We start from the raw sequence: 14908 nt of genomic DNA, 5'->3' as shown, positions 1-14908 counted from the left end.
AATTAGTGAACAAACTTTCCCATTTTACAGCATTTAAATAGCTGAATCAATCAACTTTTCCTGCAGCAATAATCATTCTCCATACTGGGATATTACGTCATATTCCCAGTCAATACATAACAGTTAAATTGTTTCTGTTTTGCGCATCAAGACACTGAGTTCACTTTTATCAAAACAGTTTAAAATACATTCTTATTTTAGGTACACAATTTCTCCAAAACTGTACTACTTTTCTCTTTTTTATTGAGAGCGTATCTATTAAAGAGGTATTCTGACTGGAATTCTTTAACAGTTAACTACATCATTTCTTGTCCTGAGCCATAGATCTTTTATCTGCATGATAAATTGAGCGTCTTAACGTTTTATACAAGTCAGTTCTAAAATGTTTATATTTAACATCAGAAGTGATTCTTCTGGACTCTATAGGACAATTCAATTCAACCATATATTAGAACTGCTTTCAGAACCAAAGAATTTTTTCTCAGTCCTATCCACTACTCATAATCCGTGTTGTAAAGAAGAAAAATATGGAAAATTTGTCTACTTTACACATAAAATAACAAAAGCAAAAATTCCCCTACCTTTGGCCGTCATCATTAAGGGCATAGTCTCCTAAAATTAAATCTCGAAGACGATATCGCGGTGGGAGAGGAGAGTGAACTGGAGCAGGTTGTGCTGTGATTCGGATCCTGGGCATCGGTCCCACTTGCGAAAGAGACGTACGCGAAAGAACACGAGGCACCGTCTTCTTCATGGCTTGTGTCTTCCAGGCTTCCTTCACAGATGGATGATGTCTGCTATATGGTATACCTTTCATCCCAATGCGCCTCATGACTGCCACTCACGTGGTCCTCTGCGAAGTTCGGGAAGACAAATTAAGATCAAGTAAGATATATTAACTAACCAATCTGAAATCTGAACACTCTTAAATAAGAATAAGCATTACCTATTCAAGAAACATTTTGAGCACAAAGTATATTAATTTCATTAAATAAACGAGTCACAGTGCATTAGTTAAAGAGCTCATATCAGAAATGAACTGTCGAAAACACCAAAGCACGTTATTAATCAGTTGTGAAGTACATAACCATGTCAGCTCTTATAACAAACTTCGAAAGAATATTAACAGATACAAAAATTAACAATTGTGGACATATACTGTCGTGTTCATTATGAGCTGCGTCAAGAACTGAATTAATCGAAATTGTTTGCGACTTTTCAGAGTCAAATTAACGATTAGATAAATGATAATTTTAAAATTTTGGTTGACTTGTCTTCTAACTCTCATAATTATTATGACTGCGCCATTATGAACAGCAATTAGCATCGTTAAGAACTGGATAAATTTTATATGAAATTTTATATCCTTGTGTAAATTCACATGACAATTCCGAATTTGCATTAACAACTGGATTTTTATCTCAACAATATGCAAATCAGCTGTGAATATATTTCGTGTATTCACGTGAATACACAGACCTCTGCATCACTGCTATCTCTCTAAACATCCTTGAAAGCTTATGTGATTATTTGGTTGTCACGGGGTGATCGTATTAAACGCCTGAATCACGAACGACTGGCCCCTCACTTTTGATCATTTATTAAAACAGAGCTATATTACTTTTTAAACCCAGCTCTACTGAATTTATAACAATGTCCTTTCATGAAAAATTTGATAAACCTCCATTATGTACGAATTTTCCTTAATATTTCTGATTTTATGAAACTTGACCTATTGAACACAGTGTACATTGCGAACTGTACTAAAGAATTGAGTGTAAAATGTTTTATTTGTCATTATAACACAATAAACAAAAATAAATTTAAGTAATTGGACTACTGATTTCATTCTATATTGCCACCACTGTTTTTAACTAGATAACAGTAGTAGTTATATACAAATAAATCATCAAATGGCATAACCCAAAGTCACTTAAATTTAGTGTGAAGTGATGAAGCAGTCAATTTTCTGATACAGATCGACCGTAGCTGTTGTCAGTTTGAAAATAGTTATGCATGTAGCGTGTTCAAATGCACGCGATACCACAGAATATGGTAATCTGTTTCACAAGTACATTATCGAAACAGTTTTTGAAATATGTTTGTCCACGCTCTTGCCCTCGAGGTTTGCACCTACTGACAAAATCATATACCGTGCAAAAGGTCTTGAGTCACCAGGGGCGTCGCAAGCCAACACGGGAGAAAATGGTCTTCCCGGGATTGCTTTTCCCCGCCACCTATTTTAATTTTCCAGCCCCCCCCCCACGATGTCTGGGTAGATAATGTTATTACACTTCGCTTTCGATACCCTTAATCTTGACAAGGAACCTAATTTATGACACTACCATAATGAAATAGATTAGTTTTAAACTGCGAAATTTAAATTAAATTAAAAATGTAATTTAATTATGTAAACGGCCACTCACTACTATTGCATGAAAAAACGAAATCTTGTAAATCTCAATAAACATTATTAAATAGAATAGAGCAGTGCATTCTGGATAGAAAATGAGTTTCTTGCAGTACAGTTGGTTCTTGATATACGTGATTGAATACAAAGTGTAGGCATTGCGCGTTTTTCTATTTTCACCCCATTTTAGATTCTTTAGTGAAAAATAATTCAAAAAAGAAATATAAATGCGAAAGCTTAGACCGAACGTTAAAAATTAACCTGTACATTTTTAGTTTGCAAATCATATATGCCAAAAATACTAGACAACGATCTATTTCTGTTCAAAACATTACTTGCAGTCTAGGAATCAGCATTCCGGCAAAATACCCTCGCGACTAGCACAATGATTATGATCGCTGTCTGTCCCTACCGTATGAAAAACTCCTGAGTTGGGGCTAATATTGTTGAGATGGGTGGAATTTTATGGCCTTCATTCACATCGGATTTGCGATGTGAATAAAGCCCATGTTAACTAACCGGGTAAGTTGGACTCGCGCGAAGGTGGATATTAGATTCCTAATATCACAAACTACTCTTAAGTCCTACAGGTATTGTATTAAACGCACATTAAACTTAAAATCGTCGTGCTAATATCTTTCAATATGGCTCACTTTCCAACTATTTCATAATCTATGATTAATTATTATCTATCAATAAAAGAAAATGAGCAGCTAATTGAAAAAGCAAAAATATTTCGTAATTTATATAAAATGAAATTTATCTACTCACGAATTCAGCCAATCACAAATTTCAATCCTGGGAATATCATCAAAATAGGGAGAAAAGGAACGACAGAAATATTTATTAAAGTCAGCACTGCACAATTTGGTAAAGTCTCACAGAAAATGCCTTTTATGTGGGAATATTTATGATACTTTGGGGAGCCTTTTATAGAATCCGTAGTTCACAATTGAAATCTATTGAGATAACAGTAGATTCAATTATAGTATTCTTGGAGAACATACGATGTATGATCAAAGAGTTTCGAGGATTCGTGTATATGTTGCAAGGATACATTATATGGAAGATACCGTGGAAGGAAGGAAAGAAATTCTCCTACACTCAGGGCACAATCTGGTCCATACTTGGGAGTGTATTTGTCTGCATTCTATGATCGGTTTGCCTGTTCTGGACAAGAAACAGTAGCTAATGCAAACAGTTGGCATTAGCTGTGAGTAGGAGCAGTTCAACACCTGAAAGTTATTTTAGTTCTATTTTGTCTGAAGATGGAGTCTCGCAGTGGATGAAGATTTAGGTGAAAGTCAATTAATTTTTACAAATTGTACTAGGTATTGAGATATACAGTATATTTTGACCATATAGTTCACTGTGAAAGCTGGACGTTCTAATCATTGTGCGATTGTTGCGATATCTTCCGATGATAAAAATAAATGTTTATTTACATATTTTTCGTTTCTCACAAAAAAGAATTCTAAATATATCTTAGAAACGTTTTATGGTAGAGGATATCAATCCTGGTTTTCACTAAATGCAATATTAATAAAAACTAATTAATAAAAACGATCAAATTAATTTCAAAAATATTACTTGTGCTGTATTTAGTTAAAATCAGAATAATTCTTTGGCTTTCTTTTCCTATTACAGCGCACAAGGCGATACCAAGTAACTTAAAATCTTCTACAGAAAACATGCTCCTGTTGTGACATCGGGATGCACGCAAGTAGCATAAATCGCTGCTTCCTAGAAAAACTTATTATCTCTACAACAGCTGCATCACTGTGTCATCTTTGTACCACTGGGTTTATTATTTGCAACAAAGTTCAACCACTCACGTTACTATTAACGCTTTTTTTGACATTTAGTGAGGCAAAGCCAGTCACTGTCTCCAATCACGCAAAAATGGAATTAATCATTTTCTGTTACATTTATTTCTGGCTACAACATGAATTTTGGCTACCCTTTAAGTATTACATTGCATCTTAATCCATCTAGTCTTATTAAGTTTGGTTTGCTTTTCTTTAAAATCATCCATATTCATAATTCCAAACAACCTCCATTATACAAATAATGGCATCTGCTCTTTCCCAAGAATATGTTCATTCAACATAATAGATCCATAAAGAAATTTAACTTTTTTTCGATAATTTTTGCTGAACGAGCTCTCTTCAAACATGGAGTTTTTAAGTGACCCTTTTTCTAAGAAGTACTGTTGATAAAAATCGCTATTATATGATCGATGCAGCATTTAGGATAAAAATATATGGTTGTTATATTATGTACTAAAACGCCTATCTACTCAAATTAATGAGGCGACCTAAAGAAACATGATTAAGAAAACGTATCTACCACTGCATACTATTCAATAAGATGAAATCTTTTAGTAAATATTACTTCAGTATACAATATGTTTGCTGTGACCTTTTCGTGATTCAATTTTAATAAGTGCATCAATACGGTAAGTAGTTCAAGCAATCAGTGGTGTTTGCGAGAAAGGGCAATATCAATAGTTAAATCCTGGAAACTCAAAGTGGCATCCAATCATAACAACCTGGAAATAAGCAGCGATCGAAATATTGCGTGCAAATAATAATAAAAATATTCTTTTATTTGCAAATAGCACCAGTTCAGCTTATAGCCCATTCGTAAATCTGCGTGAAAATTAAGAAATTACTTGAACCCTGGTCATATAATTCCTTAATCAAGATGTGAGAATTTCGATAGTTTTTTTAAGAAACTATACCGATTTTAATAAGCATTTTATGGTTATTTATTTTCATTTCGAGCTTTTCAGTAACTATTTCTAATCCTAGTACTGTCTATAGGTAGATGTACATACGTGTGTGATGTATTTGTCTTTGTACCATTGGCATGGGAATTAACAAGGAAATACGGTCATTTTCAAAAGAGTAATTTTCCCTACTGTCTATGCACGCACAGAAATCGCTATTAACTCACACCAACATCATCGCAAATTGCTATTTGAAAAACATGACGTGCACAGCAAACATGTGTGTAATATTGTTTTCATTACTGGATCCCTGTATTGGTAACAGGCATAGCAGTGATTGATCGATCTCTCTCTCTCAATTTATGCACACTCGTTGTTCTACGGGTAGAAGAGAGTCCTAGACAAAGATATACGTGGATGCAATTAAGGCTATTTTCGTGATCATGGTCATGTCAAGATATTTACGCTCAAAGAAAACTAGAAAGGTTTTGAGTACATGAAAAGATCTCAGTACCGGGCTTCCATCTTGACATGGCCCCGCTCAGAATACTCCAAGAGTGGTACAAAATCTCTTTAAGAGTTTGACCGATCACAAATCATAAGATGGATACCATCTAAGGCATTGAAATGCAGTAAACATACGGTTAAAGACCGTATTCACTGTCAAAATAACTAATGTAAACTCCTCTAACCTAAATGGTGATGCCGAATTATATATAAGAACATTTTTAGATTAACCACTTATGCAACACTCTCCACACTGTTTTTTTTTAAGGTATACGAAGTTCTAAGCCAACCCAATATGTTGATTTTTATGGAATATTTTTGAAACTTCTTCAAAGGAAGAAATAAGAAAATAAATATTTCGTTGGCAAAAAATTAAAAATTTTAATCAGATTTTGTCTCTATTACCAATTCCTCCTCTTTATTTTTGTTTATTTGTTTCTTTTTATACTGATGTTTGAGAAGACTAAAGGGTAAATGTCTTTTTGCACCTACGCGAAAAATGATTCGAGTGGTGGCCTGCCAAATGATTACAACACTAACAGAAGGAAAGTTGCCAATTGAAGAATAGAAATGAATGTCTGGTCACAATTTATTCTGCACAGAACTAACAGCCATTTGTTTCTCTAATGCTTATCTTGCCAAAAAAGCAAAACATATTTTAGAAATTTATTATTGAAATATTACGCTAGAATGTAACATTTAAATATAAATTATCTTATTTGCTCAGGTTTATTGATTACAATTCACACTGTCCTCATAAATGCAACAAGGTGCTCACAAAGCGATGCATGCATATAAGAAGAGAGCGTAGCCAAATAATGTTATACCAATGAATCAAAACAAGTAGCTGAAGGGCGAAGAAATTGGCTGGCTGTCAATTGCTCTGTAAAGATTATTTTAAGTCGACCCCTTCCTGTTCCTCACCATGGCATCTGCTCGTTGTGTCATAAGTCGACATACGAAGGCAGTATAAATTTTGTCGGTTTTTCCACAAAGGCAGTTTGATACCGACGTTGAAAGAAATGTCATAAAAGGCTATCCTAACATAACCATTGGGTTAGGACATATAAAGCAGAAAAACGTAATAACGTTACCTACTAGTAAGACATCTAATAATTAGATAATGTAACCCTATAGGTTAGGTTATGTTGTCTTATTTGCTACTCTCGAGAAAATAATCCCTTCTGAACAGCGTTATGAGTCTGAATCATATTGCTAAACTGCAGCTGTTATTAGTGCCATCACGATGTGGGAATACAATCAACAAATTCCGACTGTTTACATTTCTTCTTGGAGGGTTCTTGTGCAGATGAACTTTAAACATTGTTGCCTACTTTTTAATGGATGTACCTCATTCTCTGAACGATATTATAAATTGCACCTAACACTGTATGTATGGTATCGTAAATATACGGTGGGTTGTCAGAATTTGGCAGGAACGCCTGGTACAATAAATAATAGAAAAAATACGGTTACCATTTTTGCTGCTTATAAAGTAATTTCTTGCAACTATGGTTGACTTATTCTGTACGCCGTGGTATTCCAAGCTCCTTTATGAACATAGAAGTGGGCATCCTGGTGGAACCGCGGAGAGAGAGAGAGAGGAGGCAAGGATCTGGGATGCTTTGATGAATCTTTGGCATGAGCACTAGAGAGTGAGTGATAAAGTGGGGATTACTCACAAGTTTATTCCGGATGTAAAACACACAATATCGATACAATCTAGACAGTTTGCGCTGAACTTACAGGCTTCTTATTAACTGGTCACGGCTCCATATATGCAAAGTTGCATGAGTTAGAAATCAATGAAAGAACTAATTGTCACTGTGGAGAAAAGGAGTCATGGGAACATGTTATGTACACTTGTGAGGAATATTACAACCTAAGAATATAATTATTATCTCAGATAAGTAAGCTCCACGTTATGGCAGAGTGCTTTGAAGCGATCCTCGTGGAAACGCAATATACCTTCTCAGCTCCAGGACATCGCCACTGCGGTATTTTATAGACGAAGGACGCTTCTGCGCCTGGAATCGGTAATGCAGCATAAAGCAGTATAGTATATGGTTCTTGAGACTGTTTGACTAGAATTATAAGAACTTGGATTGCTGGAGTCATGAGTCACGCTCAGGTCCCCATCTCTTCTGGAGGGAATAGGGCTATTATTTGGAAAATTGGGAGTCCGTCGTGGTGGAGTATGACAGGCTCGTGAGATTCGGAAGATCAGGCTCATGCGATCTACACGTGAAGATATGAGTGCTCTACAATTCAGCTGCGAATGCGAATATGGGAGATGTGTGCGGCATCAATAATAAGACTAGCTTATACAGCTCATAGGTTCTCATATGTAAGATTGTACTGTGTGACGGAACAGACTGACTGAATTCATTTTGGTGAGAGTGGACAAGGACGTTATATTCTGTTCCTGAATCATGGTGGGTGTCCATTCCCACTTCCGCATAATCGATTTTCTTCGGTTTTATTTGATGTCTCTTGGTAGTTCATGGTACTCTCAGCATTGTTGTGATTTTCACGGGCATCTCTAAGTTCGGACGCTAGAGAGCTACAGTTCCTTGTATTTATTCTTTATTATAGAATAACTCCTCCAGCTCCTTGTGCTGGCAGTTCTACCTTTGGCAGGCCTTGGACTGGACTTGCACGCCTTAAATCTAGGCTTGAACTGGACAAACTGGACCTTGAATTTACGTATGCGTATTCTTCTTTTCTACTTATTACTGGTATTACTTTTTTCTTTTTTGTCTTTTTAAGGTCCTCCCACCTTGAAATTGAGCAAGGGGGGGTGAGTGATTTGTAATTATCTAAATTGAATAGGGGTGTTGCCATAGTTTTGGCGGGTACCGTTTCGTACAATAAATAAATAAATATCGGTTAACCCTTCCCAACTCCAAGAGATAGGAGATAAATAATCAATATTTTTAAACATTCAAACCAAGTACAATATATTTTACTTGGTTCGAAAAATGCATGTTAAGTTTAAAATGAGGAATCTTAGTTTAGTATAAGGAAACATTTTTAATAAGCAGTAAATTAGTGCACAAAAACGCAAAGTTTTCAAGAACGACATCATTATTATATCTGTGAAATCCTTAACAACGAATTGCTTACACTTTCCAAAAAGTAAGACTTCCCCAGCAGAGAAGACTTATTTATTGTCAGTTTTGAGTACCGCCAGCCAGATGGAACTGTTTCTGAATTTTGCGCCGTTTTAAGCGAAAAAATTAAGACGGCATAATAATTCCCGAAACGGAAAAAAGTCACTTGAAGGATTTTTATACAATATCGAGTAAAATGTTATTAGTAGCTAAACGCCTGATATCAGCATTATTAAGACAAGTTACCGTGCCAATGATAACTTAATGTATAAATCACGAAAATGGCGACTCCAATTATTAGGATCACCATTAAAATTAGGAGTATAAATGGATTATACCTCAATATACGAGGTAGGTCTTGACGATGGAACTAGCAACAACTACCAATCAAATTACCAATGCAGTTTCGACTAGAAGCTGCATCAATGTAGCCTCTTCCAACTTACCAATCTTTGGTAAGTCGGAAGAGGCTAGTTCGCTCACCTATTAATTAGAGCTTATTTTGGTAATTTTTATTTCTAAGTTAACCACTGTAAACTTCATTATATCACGCTATGTTATTATTTCCAAGTAGCCTTTCAACAGGAAGGACGTGCGAGAGAGTTGCGCTGCGCTGCGCTTTGACTTAGAGTGGGCAATTAAAGTCAAATTGAGAAATTGGTTGGAAGAACAGACGTCAGTCTGCCACGTGTCCAGAAATTAACGAAGTTTATGCTACACATCGACAAGACTGGAGAGGAAAGGTATATGGAAGAATGATTTATGATATTAAAAAAAATGTGACAACTGTCAAACATCACATGACTGGCAAAGGTTTAAAACTTAAGTGACATCTATCAGTTTTTTCGTACGACAAAATATGAGATTCTGCGTAAGCTTTACAGTAGCCTTTGTAAATTGTTCTTATGGAGTTTCCACTTTTTTTTTTTTTTTTTTTTTTGTTCGAGGTCGTAATGGGAAGGAATACAGCATTCCGTTCTTGTAACACTGTGGTGAGGTGTGTGTTGCCAGTCGTCCAATATCCCTCTCCATCTGGGCCTTCGCTCCAATTGTTAGGAGATACTTTGTCGAATACTGGATTCAGAAATAGCATAACCGTTAGCCTGAAAAACTTTTCACCATCTCAAGCCTTGTCACTAATCAACCTTAATTAGTGATAGGCATAATGGATTATTTCAGTTATTAAAGTAATCGGTTATGAAATCAGAAAAAGTTTAAAAAATAAAATAAAAAATAACAACCGAATCGAACTGATGTCACAAAATGCAGTTCTACATTGGCTTGCATGCTTGTTCTCTTTCTCGCTCTTTCTGTGCGTGTGGGTTTTTTCCCTACATCAGCCACGTTTCTCATTATACAGTTCTATTTGATTATCAAAAATCCATAATCGATTATGCAAGTGATATGATCGATTATTAAATCATAATCGATTATGCCCATCACTAGCCTTGACTGAACTGCACGGCCCTATCCATCAACAGACCCAATACTCAACATCTTCAAACCTCGAGGTAAAAATGTTGGAAATTCCAAGCTTCATCGGGATTATCGATTGTCACTTGAGTGCCAACAGACTCCTTTGAGATCTTTCAAGCCACATTAAAACAACTACCCATTGATAAATGAATCGGAATCTTACTCACGCTGAATATCGATTGCGATTGGTTTTGTGAAGGAACGCCTGCTATTTCTAACAAGTGTTAACGAGTATACTTGGGTCATGCATAGTCTGCCTCAGTTGAAATTTGGCAAAAGAAAACCACTTTTAGTTATAAATATTTATTTTTATGTATTTGTTTGGTTAAATTGCTAGTGCAGGTTAAAACAATAATTGGTACTGTATAATGTAACTTCGGCCCCCCTACACTTTAGGCCTTTATTGGGGGTTAGGTTTATACTTTTAATAATAATAAGATTCTTTATTAACATAAATTTTATACAATAGTGATTCCTTACACAGAAAGCCAGAGGAGTCTTACAATCCGTTGTTTATACAAGTGATTTTGTTTTATAAAAAAAAAATAAATAAAAATTAATAGATCAAAGCAAAGATGATAATCAAAATGTAAAAATGAAGTAGTAATTACAGCGAAAAATGAACTACAAGTTGAGCAGAACATGAAATGACATCGGCTAACTAAAATCGGCACTTACATAAATGTCCTTTACAAACATCAAGATGGGACAAGATGCCATCGCGATATGCCTTGTCCATAGTCTACAGGTCGATGTCGATGTTGAACGAGTTGAGTGTCCAGAGTCACATTTGGGAAGTGTCTCTTGAAATTCTGTAACCGCTGGAGCCTTGAGCACAAGGAAGGGGTACTACGGAGATGTCTGCCTGGCAAACGCCAACCAACCGTGTTCCAGATGTCGATGTGATCCTGCTTAGCTGAGCACAGATGAAGGAATGACTTTATTTTTAGCACATGGGCTCTGTTGGACTATGGGTGTATATTGCAGGTTGCAGCAGAGAGTAGATTTAGATGTTGTGTAGATCTATAGCGACCATAAGTTGGCCCACTTCAGCACCCAGAATTCGAGGCCCCATAGTTTCCTGAGGCTGGTGGGTTGTGCCGCCGACCAAACTTCCACGGCATAGGAGAGCACACTACAGAAGTAAGTTGCGAGGTATTTCTTGATTATTTGCTTATTGTGCGTTTTGCACAGATCAATTTTCATTCCCCAGAACGCTCTCAGGGCTTTGGAATACTGAGCTTGGATTTGTTTTTTATAGGTGAAGTTGGCATCAAGGATTACTCCTCCTAGGAATTTGACACTGTTTGTGGGAGTCAGAACATTTCTTGCCAATTCCGGAAGTAGAGAAGATGCAGTATCAGCAGAAGTCTTCCGATTTGGCGTAAAGATGAGATAGTTTGACTTCTCTGGATTGGCTGACAGGCCAAAAAATTTAGCATAATTACAGAATGTATTTAGGTAGCTGTTTACAGATTCAGAGGAGGTTTGTCTTTCTTGTGAATCACCAACATGGCGTTTGCATGGCAAGTAGCAAACAATATCATCAGCATACGATAGGAAAGCTGGAATTTGATCCATTAGTGGAACGAATATTGCTGCAAATAGCAATGCTGAGAGAGAGAGAAAATCACCTTGTGGGATCCCTACTTCGACGCTTTTAGTGACTGTAATGCCATCACCTTTGAAGTGAAGCATTCTCTTAGATAGCAGATTATTGAGGATCTCGAGCATATTTTCGGATATCCCGTAGAATCTTTCAAGTAAGGCAAGAAGGGGTGTTATTTGGACTGAGTCGAAAGCAGATTTCATGTCCAGAAAAATGGTGTGAAAATCTTCGTTGTCATTCCAGGCGTGAAGTATTTTCTGTGATAATGACTGTAGGCAGGTTACGTAGATCTATTAGGCATGGCATAATGGATATGTTCTGGCCTATGCGCAACTTTTAAGCCGCGCTGGCAAGTTTAAAAATAAAAACCTTCAAATTTAATTACTTCCCGAAAGATTTTAAGAATTATTACTTCGAAAGATACTGCTGATAGCGAGTTCAAGCTTGTTTGATAATACATATACACAGGGTGTCTCAAAAATATTGGTACAAATGTTTAGGGGAGGTAGGTAACTTCCTTTAGATGTTACGTTTCCGGTTATGGGTTCTTATGTGAATCGCATAAGAATCCATAACCGGAAACGTCACCATACGTCGGTACGCGGCACTGTTCATCAGTTCGCGAGAGGGAAAATTTCTGGTTTACTCATTCAAGCAGTAGTCGCCGCACGAAGAGTATGCATCGATATACGAACTGTGAGCTGGCAGACATGCACCTAGTGTATGGATTAGCAGAGGGTGAACACGGTGTGCGCCGCCACGCGGCACAACATCGCTTCGCAAATAAATGTGTGGACAGGTATGGTCGGTGACTGCTTAGTCGGCCCATACCTGTTACCCTCCCGCATGAACTCCGCTAAATATTGGATCTTTCTTGAACAAGTTCTACCAGGGTTACTTGATGATGTTCCAGCAAATGTGAGACGCAACATTTGGTTTCAACATGACGGAGCGCCTGCTCATTATGGAAGGTGTGTTCGTGACCATTGGAACAGGCGTTTTGGGCGTCGATGGATTGGCCGTGGTGGACCCATTGCCTGGCTCCCCCGCTCACATGATTTATCGAGCCTTGATTTCTTTCTGTGGGGGACCCTCAAATCTATCGTGTATGAATCGCTGTGGAGACGGAAATGGATCTCATCGCGAGACTCTTCTGCGCTGCTGCTGCTACTGTCAAAGAAACTCCAGGTGTGTTCCGCCAATCCATGCTGCGTCCGTGTCACGCATGCATCGCGTCTCATGATGGAACCTTCGAGCATCTGTTGTAGCATCATGAAATGCATCCATCTCGTACTCCATTGTTAATATTATGTCAAATAAATGTTTGCCACTAATTACTGTCTTGTGTCATTTCTGCTTCTTGTGCCTCTGCTACTACTTTCCGGTTATGGGTTCCTATGCGATTCGCATTCCTTTAGATGTTACGTACCTCCCCTAAACGTTCGTACCAATATTTTTGAAACACACTGTATATATATATATATATATATATATATATATATATATATTTTTTTTTTTTTTTTTTTTTTTTCAGGAGGTTCATCAGCTTTCAGAGAAATTTACATCTTCATCGTAATGACACTAAATATACCATCCAGTATAATACCGCAAAGTTTTCTACCTTAGAAGCAGTTTTATTTCAGTAATGGCTAAATTACAGTGAACTTATGACAACAGCAAATAAACTGCTTTTACTTAATGTGTTTGTCATACTACTTGCAGTCAGAATTTTCTTACCTACATATGAACGAAGTTCAGCTACTTCTAATCTGAATAATAAAAAGGAATAATTCCGAAAGAGGCAGAAAATTTGAAGGGAAGGGAAATACAGAACCTATAGAGTTTCTGGCTGATCTCCACATTATGGGTACGCCTTGTCACCGCGTTGTGGGCATGGCCAAATTCGGGATGGATTCAAGCAAAAGAAGTGTGGCTTTTTTTTTTTTAATAAATTTTCATTTTTGGCTAATGAAAAAAGATTAGGTTAGTTTACGCCGGTGTTTCGGGACAGATTCAAGCAAAAGAAGCCACTTCCTCCGGAGGTGTACCCATAATCTGGAGTATAACAGAGTTTCTTTACGGAACAATGTCAGCGTTTGATTCTTATTTACTTGCTAGGAGTTATCCTTTGAAATAAATATTTAGTGACATTAACAGAGGGAAGGATGATATAAAATGGAAACAAAGGCTGTCAGTGTTTGGATCTGTCTCAGGATAGCGCCTGTGACCAGTAGGCGATTCTTAAGACAAAAACAGAACGCAGAAATTATTATTCTCAAAACTTCCTTTGTTACTAAACTAGTTTTCCCTTTCTCAGAATGAATTTTCAGACCCTCCGAGATACTTTTTATTTTAACGAGGTGATCCGTGTGATAAAGAATTAACTTTTCAAGGTGATCCACGTGGCCAAGAGCGAAGTGTACAAAATATTCTTTACAGTTCTTTTATACCCTACATAAAGTGCATTTTTTCTTCCTTTCACCCCTTCAGGTGTACCGCTTGAATTCATTCCCAAACCTGTTTCATAGTTCGTAGGTTCCCTCTGCTATAATTCATCATTCTAATTAGAATATTTAAATACGTATTCAACTAATTGGAATTTAATCTTTATAATAAATTATGTTTCTTCTTCGTGCAGTTTTCTAATTAACTAATTAGTTCATCTGTAAAGAAAATGCAGACACAAATTACCGGGTCATATATAAAGCTTGTCATTACAGAGAAATAACTTTTTAAAAACTTACTTGGCTTCATCTTTTTCCTGTGTCCCTCCATATTAGCTGTCCTTAATCCGGTCAGTTTAATAATAACGGTTATTACGAGCTACTAAAATTACACGAGGTATTGCTTGACTGAGTTAAGTGCCAATAATGGAGCGATAGGCCTGCCATCTTACGACAATAACACAAAACAATGGGAATCGCGCGTGCCATATGGCAGACGAACAAATGGGACAACTGCCAAAAGACAGTTATACAAAAAGGATTTATGTCACCGGTATGACACGTCTTTTTTACGCCTTTCCTGATATTGAGAACGTTTCTCGATTTGTTATGTTTTTC

General features: G+C 36.7%; 1 protein-coding gene across 1 annotated transcript in view; it reads right to left on the bottom strand.

The window, feature by feature from the left end:
• Positions 1-14701, bottom strand: part of LOC150089502 (potassium channel subfamily T member 2-like) — a 414361-nt gene extending 399660 nt beyond the window's left edge. The window contains exons 1-2 of the mRNA XM_090389520.1: positions 14591-14701; positions 582-853 (exon numbers count right to left, since the gene is read on the bottom strand). Of these exons, the coding sequence (XP_090245646.1) occupies positions 582-832 (251 nt within the window). The 5' untranslated portion in view covers positions 833-853; positions 14591-14701. The remainder of the gene's footprint in view (positions 1-581; positions 854-14590) is intronic.
• Positions 14702-14908: the final 207 nt, after the last annotated feature.

Source organism: Mastigoproctus giganteus, chromosome 2 (genome assembly GCF_048544385.1).
Source record: "Mastigoproctus giganteus isolate SK-2022 chromosome 2, ASM4854438v1, whole genome shotgun sequence".
Classification (NCBI taxonomy): Eukaryota; Metazoa; Arthropoda; class Arachnida; order Uropygi; family Thelyphonidae; genus Mastigoproctus; species Mastigoproctus giganteus.
The sequence above is the reverse complement of the archived record's forward strand: the minus strand, read 5'-3'. Positions and strand labels throughout refer to the sequence as shown.